This window comes from Eupeodes corollae, chromosome 1 (genome assembly GCF_945859685.1).
Source record: "Eupeodes corollae chromosome 1, idEupCoro1.1, whole genome shotgun sequence".
NCBI classification, from domain to species: domain Eukaryota; kingdom Metazoa; phylum Arthropoda; class Insecta; order Diptera; family Syrphidae; genus Eupeodes; species Eupeodes corollae.
The window spans coordinates 189,703,235-189,716,988 of record NC_079147.1 but is presented as its reverse complement, the minus strand read 5'-3'; the positions used below and the strand labels follow the sequence as shown (position 1 = coordinate 189,716,988).

The 13,754-nt window shown below is 30.0% G+C and overlaps 1 protein-coding gene across 3 annotated transcripts in view; it reads left to right on the top strand.

Annotated features, from left to right (window-relative positions):
* The window catches only part of LOC129938951 (dual oxidase), a 94,580-nt gene that overhangs the window by 15,297 nt on the left and 65,529 nt on the right, over positions 1-13,754 (top strand). For all 3 annotated transcript variants that reach the window (XM_056046791.1, XM_056046792.1, XM_056046793.1), the window contains exon 2: positions 6,390-6,695. In XM_056046791.1, coding sequence (XP_055902766.1) covers positions 6,560-6,695 — 136 coding nt within the window. In that variant the 5' untranslated portion in view covers positions 6,390-6,559. The remainder of the gene's footprint in view (positions 1-6,389; positions 6,696-13,754) is intronic.

The following is a 13,754-nucleotide window of genomic DNA, read 5'->3' as shown; positions in this document are numbered from 1 at the left end:
AAAAAATCAATTAATACAAAATAAAAACAATATGAAAAATCAGTGTTGAAATTCGAATTCGAGTTTTGCTGTTATCGAGTATGTTTGTTTATTTATTTGAATGGTTAAAGTTCATTTAATAAAATCGATGTTTCTATGATTTATCACCGTGCATGAGGCAACGTTTTTTTGTTTTAAATTATTTTTTGTCTTTTTAAAAACATGAAAAAATGTTGTTCGAATTATAACTCAAGTCGTGTGTCTAACAACTACTAGCCTACCGGATCATGCTTTCTGACATGCAAGAAGATAAAAAAGTAATAAATAAGAAAAATTCAAGAAAGTAGCCACCACAACTTCTCTCTCTTTGTGATCGTGGCTAAAAAAAGAATAAAAAGCTGAAACTGGTCTGCGGTATAGAGTGGTCTGGTTGTCTACACGGTCTGGCATTGGCTCGGGCTTAGAGCTCTGGGGACTTCGGTAGAGTAACCTGTACAAGTTACAATCACAAACCGTCAATTTATGTATACATATATTTAATATTCGCAAGACGACGCGCTTCACGCGTCGCGTCGTTCGAAACAGAAAACTTATAAGACAAAAATAAGTCAGTAAAGCAAAGTAAGTAAGTCGTGAGAGAACTGGGTAGATACAATGTATATGTACACATGAAGACATAGGTACTATGGAGAGCTTGTCTAGAAATAGAAAGTAAGTTTAAATGTTATTTTAATAAGATTATAGTGAAGAAAGGTACAATATAAGAACCATGATGGTGTTTTTGATGTATATATTTTTTTTGCAAAATTTTGATGTTAATCTTGTTATTTATTGGATTCAGAAAAATATTGAGAGTGTCGTTGGTCCCCAGTTATTCATTATAATCTTCGATTTCAAATGACAGTTTCACTTTGGTAACATTTTTAATTTAACAGAGAGGACATATTGTAAAAAATAATATTTAAAAAGTTAAAGTAGTTATGCATATTTTTCTGATCCATCGACAGGAATTATTTATATAAAAAAATAGCTTCATATAATAAAATATTGCATAATACATTTTACTTATGCTAGAAAAGTGTGCTATTTGCATTGGCAGAGTAGTTGCCATTGAAATTTGAAGTCTGGCCGGATTTCTTACTAAAGAACCTTGAATTTAGTAACAGCTTTAAAAAATTATGCAGATATAACTATTTCATTCCATATGTATAATTACATTTCTGAAAAAGAGAATGACGATGAAGAGCGACATTTTCAAATAATAGCAAACTTTACGCAAAGAAAAAAGAACGTTTTATTCAATTTTTAAACATTTTACTCAACTTTCAAGACTACATTCATATTTCATTCATTCTTTCTTAAGAACAACTTTATCTATTTTCTTTTTTTGGAAATAGAAGTTTTCGAAATGTTTCTCAAAGCGTATCCCGTTTCTTGCATGAAATGGAAATTTTATAGAAATACCATTGATATCGTCTTGATTGATTTACATGCAGTTTTTTCCTACCTCATCGTTGCATTTATATTTTCAAAAATTTCATCATCAGGCCTACATTTCAGAAATATTTAAGAAACATTTCAGAAACCTTTTAGAAATGTGTCTCTTTTTCTAAAATGGTTTCAAAAATGTTTGTTTTGGTTTTCAAAAATGAAAAATGGTTGATATTTTTGAAGAGGTATGAATTTGTTCTTAGATCAAAGAATTTTCTTAAAATCTAGAAATAGTTTTAACCTTTTTTTAAAAAGAAGAAACAATTGAATTCTCAAATATTCGAAAACATAGTCTACCCGTGCATGAAGGTTATCATGACTGTACTCGTGCAATAACATTAGATCAATTACTTTAAGTGACCGAAATATGTTCACTAAAATCAACAAGTAATTTTATGTTAATGTTTATAAAATAGTGAAGTCGGTGGGGGCTACTTTCCAGAAAGTGTAGAAGATGAATATTAGCAAAAATTTTCACCTCAACCACAACCACCTTATTTCATCACTTTTACCTTTTAAAAAAAAGTAAATGACGAAATGGCCGCCTGTAAACCGCTGTTTTATACGGTTCAAAGAAGGCATTTTTACAAATGTCAAACCGTCGAAAAAAGGGGAAAAGACATATATTCTTTATTCTGTAGTTACAATTTTGATATTTACATAGTTATAACTTCTGAATAAATGTAAAAGACATGAAATGGACTGTCGTCTGCCTGAGGGTATTATTATTTACATTTTGTATTATACTTATTTTTTAACTTCCCATAAGAAGTTATTGTAATGGGTCCGATTTGTCAAATTGAAAATTTTGATATTTCTCGACGTTTCAAGGTCCCTAGAGTCGAAATAAAAGATTTTTAGAAAGATGTCTGTGCGTGCGTGTGTACGTACGTTCGTACGTCCGTACGTTCCTACGTTCGCGACGTTTTTTTCGTTGTCCATAGCTCAAGAACCAGAAGATATGTCGATTTCAAATAAATTTTGTTATACAGATAATAAGGCAAAAAGATGCAAAAAGGGCTCTGAAGAAAATTGCGTGGCTGGTTTTTTTACCATAGCAGTTTAAAAAAAAGGTGAAATCTTTGGTTAACCCTAAATACCTTACGAACCAAAAACGCTAGAGACTTGGATTAAATTTTATATAACAAATTGTAACGTGATACCAAACAAGTATATTTTTTGGAAAAATTCCATTTAACTGAAATAAAATATGTTACCTTCAAAATTTTAAGACTAAAATATGATTTCATCTCCAAAAGAATTTTGTGCAACGAAGATTAATGTTTTTGACATCTGATAAAATTTTGAGAAAAATCGAATAAACAGTTTTTTTTTTATAAAAAATAAAAATCCAAAAAAAAACATTACTCTAAATTGGTAAAAATTGAATATCGATTCAAATATCTTTTCAAAAACTTGAAATTTGGGCTTCAATCTTATTTTATCTTATAAGAAATATCGTTTTCAACATTCTGAAAAATGGTGAGAAAAATCGAATTCACATTCAAAAGTTGGTAAAAAATGATTTTCTACTCAAATATCTTTTCAAAAATTGTGAGTATTGGCTTTAAACTAATTTTATCTTATAAGAAATATTGTTTTCAACATTCGATAAAATTTTGAAAAAAATCTAATTGAAAGTTTTTTTTTTACAAAAAATAAAACTCTAAAAAAAAAACAATACTAAAACTTGGTAAAAATTTACTTTCGACTCAAATAGCTTTTCAAAAATAAAAATATTGGCTTCAAACTTATTTTATTTCACTGAAAATATTGTTTTAGATATTCAGTAATTTTTATATAAAAATCCAACAATCCGTTTTTCCATAAAAAAATAAAATCTACAAGGCAGACGGGATGGGAAGTTATCAGTGTGGGGCGCATCGCAGCCTCTTTTTTTTTATTTATATTTCAAATGACTGTAAGAAACGAATTGTAATGGAATAAGGACTTTTAGAATAGTTAAATCAAAACATTTTACGTAATTTTACTGAATTCCAATGAATTTAATCGAAATAAGAACAACATATTAAAAGGATTTTCAATAAAGTTAAAAACAGTTTTAAAGTACTTTTTGATTATTCAAACCAAAACAAAAATGTATTCGGTGAACAGATTCTTATGCCTGTCATTGGTTTGAATCAAAAATGTTCATCGATAAGTCGGGCGCTGTATTTTATCCCTTCTTTTTAGAGTTCATTAAGGCACATACCGTTCGCATCATTCAAGAAAGCTTTTCTCAAAGTGAACACACCTTATCTCCGTCAGCATTGGACAAGCGCCTACGAAGTGTAATACATCCACTCTCTCATTCTGATTACAGAAGGTGCAAAGATCGATAAACTCGTTACGATGGGGCCTTAAGTTTAGTCTGATCAGTTCTCCTCTTATCTTAAATATGGATCCAATGATAGAATTGTTATATTAGCTGTTGAAATAGTCTCTGTCGTTGAAATTAAATACTCACTTTGAATAATATTGCCTTTCCGTTGATGATGAATGACAATGTCATCGGCACACATGATCACTTTGTTAGGAAACTCTACTCCACAATTGAGATACTCAACCGAATCATTTAGAAAAAGTGCAAATAACAAGGGGCTTAGATTGCAGCCTTGTCTCATTCCTTGGTTCACTTCTATCCTCTCTGATTTCCATTACAAATGTATGCTATGGTGTTTTGGTACAGTTTTTCAAAAACCTTAACAAAATTTGTTGACGTTTCTATTGATTAAATCAAAAGATGCTTTTAAATCGACAAAAAAGGCGTACAGTTTTTTAGTTTGGTCGAGTTTCCACTCTACAATTCACTGTGGAATATCCTTTACAAAAACCACTTTGAAATTCGCTAAGCTGGTTTTTATCTTGCACCCAACTGTTGAGTCTGTCATAAAGAGCGATTGTGAATATTTTTAAGGTTGCACTCAGAAAAGATATTCCTCTTTAATTTGTAGGGTCTTCTACATCACCCTTCTTGCATATTGGCATTACTAGGGCTTCAAAGAAGTGATAGGGGAACGTTCCAAGTTTGAGCATAATTTTAAGCGCTTCTTTTAATTTGATTTTAAACAAAATTGTGCTATTTTTAAAGAACTCAGCTGGTATACCATTTGATTCAGTGGCCTTGCCACCTTTAAGACCTTGTAGAACACAACTCATCATTTTCAGATATACATATTACTATCGAATTTATCAATCTAGGTTGATGGTCGAGCATAACTCCAAGATATTTGTGTTGAAGAATTTAAAAGTGAAGCAAAATGATAACTTTACGCCTCCAATGACACTGCTGCTGAAACTTTTACTTTAGAATTTCCATTAAGTTTCCTCCTCGCTATAGCCCAAAACTCGGCTGAATCTTAACTTCGACTTTAGGAAACTCCTAAATTTTCTTCATCCTTCTTTTTTTTCTGTATTTTTGTAAAGTTTGTTAATCTCCAAGTAATCTAACCTTACACTTGAAATTTCATATCTTCTCAGGAGATTAAGGAGAGCTAATGATATTTTCCTTAATTGCTCACATGAAAAACCATACTAATCATTAATTTTGTTATTTTACTTGTTCGTATTTTTCATAAACCTCATTCAAGCCCGAGCATCAGCAAAGTTTTCAAAAAAATCATCAATAGGGTTCTGACTAATTCTGTATAAACCGTTCTAGTACAAAGCGGGCCATGACAGAATTTATGCCGATTCTGATAGCTAAAGGGTTAATTTAATTTAAAAAAACTATACACAGGTGCTGTTCTAATTGCTTTCCATAAGGCGTCAAAAACACGGCATGGTTAGAAGGGTTTTATCTTAAACTGATCAGGCTTGGCATAAGCAAACCTTTATTATGTATGCTTTATGATGGTAAATAGATATTTGTCAAAAGGAGCATTGTAACTTCTACCACCACTTCCTAATTAGGACCGGCCTTCATAAATTCACGATTTCTCTTTAACATTTATACCAGCAATCTGAGAAATAGCCTAACTTATGCAATTGCATTCGACGAAAATCTAATTCCGTATAAAGAAGCCTGAAAGGTAAAAGTTATTCGAACTTTTTGTCAATTAGATTTACATATACATACATAATTACATACATGGAGAGTTAAAATAAACGTTCAAAAAGTCGGGATAATTTTTGTCAGTACTTCGTATTCAAGATCTGGGGCAAGATGGTCATTGTTGATCTTCACTGGATCAAAAGTATAGTGAAGTTCCTCGGTATTTGCTTAGATGAATACTTGTATTTTGATAGACATATGAATTTCAAAACAAAATTTTACTTACAGTTTTTTAATAAATATTTGTCAGCCCATATATTTTTCGAAAACAAAAAACCATGTTACGATGACATTTTTATTTAAAACTAAGTTTCACACAGCAATTTTTTTTTATAAAAATAGAATTGTGAATTTTCTTGTAACAAATAGAATTCTAACCAAAATAATACTTTTGAATCTCTCGACAGGAAGTAAACAGCGTCAATTATTTTCCACTGCATAATTTTCGAAATTTTGTAAATGAAATCTTACACAAAAATAAAATGTTAACAGAGGTCGTTTTTAATTTGTAGGTTATCATTTTTGCATTAACATTATTTCTGAGTCTAATGCTGTTAAATTTGTGTAGAACCATTATTAACTTTAATTGATATTTAGTTGTTTTTTTTTTAACAGGAGGTTAATCAATCAAAGAATATTTCAAACTTTTTTATGAAGTGTGCCATCAATTTAAACTTTGTTGTTATTTTTAATCAATAACAAATCGCTTTCTCTTTGTCACCTCACAAAACATCTCTGAAAAAATAAAATAGAACAAAACCAATCAAAAAAAATACAAATGTAATAAAATTGAAATTTAAAATAAATTAGTGTTCTTATATAATTCTTCTAAATAATAATGTTTTTTTTTACTTTTAGTCCACAGAATAATATGCTTTAACAATTCGATTTGATATTATTACATTAATTTAATATTGCTTGTTAGTTTTGTGAAATGTTTTTAATTAAAATAAAAACTAAATTATAAATTCAGTGAAAAATATATAAAATAAGTGAAAAGTACAACACCAACAAAATTAAAATTAAAATAATAAAATGAGTGTCTCAGAGTCGCCTTTTTTAAGGGGCTCATCAATATCTTTGTTGCATTCAACAAAGTTTAACAGTATTAATCAACTACTCATTATATTTGGAATAATAGCTGTTTTTTGCCTGGAAGTTAGCAGTTATGGTGAGTAGATCTTTTTCTTACACATTTTATCAAATATATTGTATTGACGATTATAATGGAAAGGAAAACACAAACTTCAGTTTAAAAATATTATAACACAAAATTTGTGTTTTTGTTACAAAGTGTCGGTATTTTTAATTTTAAACAATTTTTGATTCGTAAGATTTTCAGCAATCGTTCAACATATTCATTTTATAGAAGTCATAGTTTTAGGAGATGTACTTAAAATTGATATCAAAACAAAAATAACAAGAGTTTATTAAACTCTTAATTTGTTTATTAATGTCAGATTTGAAATAAAATAAATTCAACAATATGATTGAGAATTCTGGAAAACTAAAATTATAAATTCATCTAAAATTAAAGATTTTCTGATCTTTTAACAAAAATGTTTAGAACCTTATGCAATATATACATACATAATATGTCTCACTGAAATAATTTTCAAATCTATTTCACTTATTCTTGAATCAATAATCAATTCCAAATACTTGAATTCGTTTACTGTTTCTAAATTCAAACATTTTTCACTACAGCTCATGAAATCAAAAGTATTGGTCCGAAAACCGAAACTTGTGGTACTTCAAAATTGAATACCTTTATATCACTCCTATTACCATCAAATTTCACTCTTTGGTTTCTTTTTAATCCTAACCAATCACCTACGAAACCTCGAAACTTAGTGCTTTCAAGTTAGCTCATCATGTGATTAACCATGTCAAACAGAAATGTAACGAGATATTTTCGGTCGATTTATAACTTCGGAATCTAAACTTAAGATCATTGAAATTTATTTCTGAAAACTAAAAACATATTATAAATCTCAAAGTGTGACTATACTTTCAAATTATACACCTATACGTTACCTAAAAAAATAACCAATAGGGCGATTTCGGGGGACATAAGGCACGTTTTTTTAAAGCTTACCACTACGTCAATCCTTTCTATCCAGAGATGAATGTGAAAACAAAAAACTCCTGGATGACAAATGTATTCATTTTTAAGCAGATGAATCCAACACAAATGAGGGAGTTGGTAGTGGTTTGTACTCAATAAAGCTTAATCTTAGCATTCCATTCTGCCTCCCTAATCATTGTATCGTCTTTCAAGCGGACATTTTAGCGATCAAAGAGGTTCTCTCCTGGCTAACAGAAAACGAGATATTAACTTCTGATGTCCGCATCTTCTCTGATGCTGATGAACTCGCTAAAAATGGAACCGTCATACTAATTTCACCTGAAAGCTAGAAAATATTATACTGATTGCTACATGTAAACTTCTGCTAAAAGAAACAGATTTTAGGATAACAAACTCTAGGTGGCACAACTTACCAAAATGCGCAGCCACAAAACTCATATGGCCTTCCCTGGACCTAAAGCGGTTTAAAGGCTTGTTATCTCAAAGCAGACTTCATATAAGCTCCCTAATAGGTATCCTTACGAGACACTGTCTTATAGGCAGATACGCAATACGACTTGGTGTAGCCTCCAATGACTTGTGCAGGACTTGTGTATGGACGAAGAAGAAGAGGAAACAATCTCTCTACTTCTCTGCACTTGCCCTGCTCTTTCACTAAGACGCAAACTTCATCTGGGAGTCTACTCTTTTGATAATCCTAATGAACTAGCTAAAAAGGATGTCAAATATCTTCTTCGCTTTATAAAAAGCTCAAAATAGTTCGACTAGTGGGAAGTAACTCCCAAGATTCATGTGGTATCACAATGGACCCTTTCTTTTGACATAAGTGTGTGGATAAGTGATACACTGATTTTGAAATCGTATTCCCACTAAGGCGATCAAAAGCCTTGAAAAAATTGCAGACACAATTATTTTCTGCAGCGACCAATTCTATGTTAAAACAAAGGAAATCAGTTTCAAACTAAAAATATTATTTTTTTAATTATTGGCTTGCATTCTACCCCACATTTATTGATAAAACTTTGGTAACAAATCACTTAGTTCTTGAATCTTCTTTGTTTTTCATTCTGATTCCCTTCCACTGTCTCAGTCACTTATGATAAAACATTTACATTTATCTTGACACTTTCAATTCGAATCAAGCCTTAAGGTCCACGTGATAAGCATATTATTATAATTTTCGAAACTTTCATTCGTCTTCAGCAAAAAAAAAAATAATTCACAAAAACAAAACCTACAAGGTCGGAGTTGAGTGATTCACGACACATATTTGCATGTCCATCGACTTTTTGATTCCAATAACAACAACATCAACATAAAAGTCTTGGAATGTCTTGAGCTAAAATTGAATTAATTTCACAATAAATTGAAATACATAGTTTATTTACATTCATAATAGTAACAAACTAAAACTTAACGGTAATTTCCGTCAGAAAATAACTACATTTGGAAGGTTGATTTATAAAAGTTTCTGTATTTTTAAACATCCAATGCCAATCCAATATTGAGCTTGTTAAACCTACAAGATATTTATTTTCCAATTAGCTGCTTTGCGGCAAATGTCACTCCACTCGGTATGACAAAAAATATAAAGTCAAGGTTCTCATTAAAAATAAAATCTCAAAACTTACAAAAGCCTCCAACTTATTCCACCAAGATCTATCTTTTTTGTTAAAAAATAAATAAATAAAAAATACTAAGTTAGCAAAATTCTATCTTCCCTATGTTCGCTTTAACTTAAGTCGCATTTTATCTGAAGTTGCAATCTTTGTCGCTTTATAGCTATACAACTATTTGTAGTACCTATATGTCAAAAATGGTATAACGTTCGCATTTTTCTTTTTAGTTTTTAATTGGATTGAAAATGAGGCACGACTTTTGTGCCAAAGCCATCATGATACTAAAACATCAGTTCTCCTCTAACGCTTTCCTTCACTAGGTTAGGCATATATGTAGGTAAATCTGAGGTATTGATTCCTTTTTGGTCATAATTTGTTGAAATAAACTGACAACTTTATAAGAATTTTGACAATTGCACACTTGGTTACCAGGTAGGTTATACCAAAATAATCATTATTGTGACTCAGCTGAAGAATTTTTGCTTAGGAATGAAAATAATAAAAAATAAATAATAAAATAGAAACTAATTAGCTACGATATAAAAAGCTACCTATTTTTTGACCAGACTAAGCGTCAGTCAAATTGTGCGTTTAGGTCATTCGCATTCGTCTAGAGAGATTAATTAGCGAAATAGTTCGTTACTATGAAATTTTTGTCTGTTTTTTTTGTATTATTTTAGTAAAAGGAATTTTTTACTAAAAGACCAAGACGGACAAGTTAATGAGTCTATTCAACTATTTTTTATATATAAGTTGATAAATGTTATATGATGTCAAGTTTGGAATTTGGAGAATTAAAGTCATTATTTTGATGAATAGAAAAAAATAACTATGAAGATGAAACTTGCTTTAAGGTGTCATTGAAAAAATAATTGATGAAAGACTTAACCATAATTATTTATTTGAAATCAAAAATGGAAATAATTAATTGTTTAAAACTAAGAATTTCATTCAGTTTGTTAAATTTAATTGAAGAATTTTTCTGAGTTTTGTTTAAAGAATGGATTTTAACAAATTAAGAATATTCACACCGATTTTTGGGTAAGGTAGATTATAACATGTAATACATATATGAAAGCTATATGTTAAGTCTGAAAAATTAGCCAGATGACGAATCTGGCTAATCACTTAGTGCAGTATTCCTGAGTCGAAATTTCGGCCCTATTTTCGTCCCCAAAATTCAGGTTCTCTGACATTCAAATTGATTCAAAAGAGGATCACTTTCTGTTGAAATGTCTGATGTTTAGCATCAAATAAGGACGACAGCAAAGAGCCTGAAATGATCAGGTAGACTTATTAAGTATGAAAAAAGGGTGATACTAATTTTTTATGTTGATAAACCTTCATTTAGGACGAAATGAGTTTCACAGAATATGCGTAGAAAAACGAAAAGAATCCTAAATATCTATGTACGATGAAATGAGGACGATACAAAAATCGTTAAGGATTATATGAGGAGCAAATGAAGAGAAAACATCCTTTTAAGGATCAGAATAAGGCCAACATTTCAACTCGGGTTAATAGTTAATAATAATACGAACTAAAATCATCAGATCAGGGTAGCTCTTCTAAAGTTAAACGTACGGTCTATGAAGTTACGTTGAGCAAGTTATATCCAATTTTTTGTGGGTCTCTTAAAAAGGATGAATTTCGTTTGCGTATTTAAGATTGGAGCGGGATATAAAGTGTTGTAATAGAGCGAGACTTAAAGAAGGATCTAAAAGTTTTTAAGACATGACGAACAATGGAACTAGAGATTACAATGTTGTTAGATTAATAGGACTGGGAGAACGTTATTTTAAAGAAAGTCAAATGTCAGCCTAACAATTTATTGAGTGGAAATTATATTCTCTGTGAAATCGAGATTACAATGTTGTTAGATCAATAGGACTGGGATAACGTTATTTTAAAGAAAGTCAAATGTCAGCCTAACATTTTATTGAGTTGAAATTTAGCCCATTCTTTTTGCACAAAATAAAAAATCTGTTTATATAATCTTCAATTTGTAATCGATCGCTTTGAGATTGTATGCTTTTGATGATGTTTACATCATTCGCATATACATTAAAATGTTACTTTATCATACACAAAGATTTCATCAAAGATAACTTAGATAAAGAGTAGTGGTCCTAAATGACAACCTTGAAGAACTCCTGATTTGTTTTTAAAAAATTTCTTAAAAAGATGATCTGATCGGACCTATTTTGAAGATAAGAAGAAATGCATACAAAGAATTAAAGAGGAATCTCTGTTGTCTTCTGCTTAAATTTTATGTAGTTAAGAAATAAATACTCACCTTTTTTTACTGAAGTGTCTATGAAAGATTGATGAATGTTGATAGTAATGCGTTCTGGAGTAGGTTCTAACTAACTAATCTTTGTTATAAGTAAAATTTACTGGACAGCCAATACTCTTTTTTGGAGTAAGTATTTGTGGTCAACCTAAAGGAAACTTTCAATTTAGTCGGCATATAAATAATTGGAGAGAGATTCCAATTCTTCAAAGATAGTAGCATACACTTCACGATCTTCAGAGGACATAATTTTTATTAGATTTTTCCAAGGCTTCTTTCTCTTGTTTCGAAGAATTTTAAGATCTTTCGTATAATATGCCATGTCGGATCGAGGTGACTTCAAATTTATTTAATCTTATAAGAAATATTGTTTTCAACATTCAAACAATTTTTGAGAAAAATTGAATTGACCGTTTTTTTACAAAAAATAAAAACCTGAACAAAAAAATGAATACAAATTTTTAAAAATTGATTTTTGATTCAAATATCTTTTCAAAACTTTGAGATAATGGCTTTCAACCACTTTTATCTTTTAAAAAATATTGTTGCCAACATTCAATAAAATTTTGAAAAAAAATCTAATTGACAGTGTTTTCTTACAAAAAATAAAAACCCAATACTAAAACTTGGTAAACATTTACTATCGACTCAAATAGCTTTTTCAAAAATTAAAAATATTGGCTTCAAACTGTTTTTATTTCGCAGAAGATATTGTTTTCAATATTTAGTAGTTTTTTTTTTATAAAAATCCAACAGTTGGTTTTTCATAAAAAATAGAATCTATAGAAAATAGAACGCAAATTTTGTTAAAGTTGATGTTCGGTTCTTGATATCTCTCAAATTAATTTCATTCGTCCAATTTGTAAAAATTTAAGAAATGATACTAACATTGGTAAACATTTGTTTTCGACAAAAAATATATTTAACAAAACTAAATTTTCAAACTAAACTATTTCTTGATTTGAAAAATATTGTTGGTAATTTTAAAATTTGTTAGAATAATTATTCAAGTGACAACGTTTTTAACCCAAAGCGAAAACTTACAATCTTTTAAGCTAGACAATTCGACAGACGGGATGGGAAGTTATCAGTGTGGGTCGCATCCCAGCCTCTTTTGTTTGTATTTAAACAAAATTTGAATTTTATTTCTTTCCATTTTCTTGCAAAAAGTAATACTTTTGTTTGAGGACTGGACCCAAGAACACAATATGAATCGTAAATCCAACCAAATCCAAATTCATCAACTTTGAACCAATGAACCAATGAGCCATAAGACTCATACAGATTAGTTGTTTAAGGAAGATTTCATTTACAAATTTGTTAGTAACTTAACGATATTCACAAACAAAATGGACAGTTTAGATCTTTGTTATAATCCTAAAGTTTTTCAAAAAAAATTAAGAACAAATTTAGTAATGTTTTTAATTTTTCATAAGATTGTATTTGACAGAAAGAGCAAATAATCAAATACTCATAAGAAAAAAAACTTGGATGAAAGATCCCCTATTTGGTATAAAATTATCTTTAAATTCATAACACTCGTCTTAAATTCCGTCTTTTTTTATTTGACAAACATTAAGAGTGGTATGATTTCCTGAAGTATTTTTTTTTTCAAAATTGTTTTTCTTTTTAAATACAAAAATATTTAAGATCTTAATACGTTGAAGAAATCTAAATTTCCCAAAAACAGCAAGAGCTTCGATAAATTAATGAGCAATTGACACTCATAATTCACGTTTTATATCTATTGCCCTTTGAAATAGTAATTTTAAAGTTAAAATATATCTATTCACATTATGTTTTTGTTATCTTGTCAGCATCCACTACAGAATATTGAAGAACCTTTAGTCCGGCGATGTTGAATTTGGGGCTCGTGTTATTCCGTTGGACCTTCGAACTGTAGCTGTACGCAATCTTAGGGTAGCTTTCATTAAATGGTGGTCACTGACAAGTCCCATATCGACTCATCTTCTGTTTCGTACATCCAAGAGACTGTTCCTAAAGCGTCGACTAATCGCGAAGTGGTCAATTTGGTTGGAAAACTCTTGCCTGTCCGTCGACACCAAGCTTATTTTCTGACAGAGTTTGTGTTCAAACATAGTGCCACCAATCATAAGACTATTGGCGTTACAAAAGTCAATGAACCTCTCACCATTATCATTGCAATTTCCGACTCGGTGAACACCCATCACATGCCTTAGCCCGTTGTTGTTACTGACAACTTTGTAT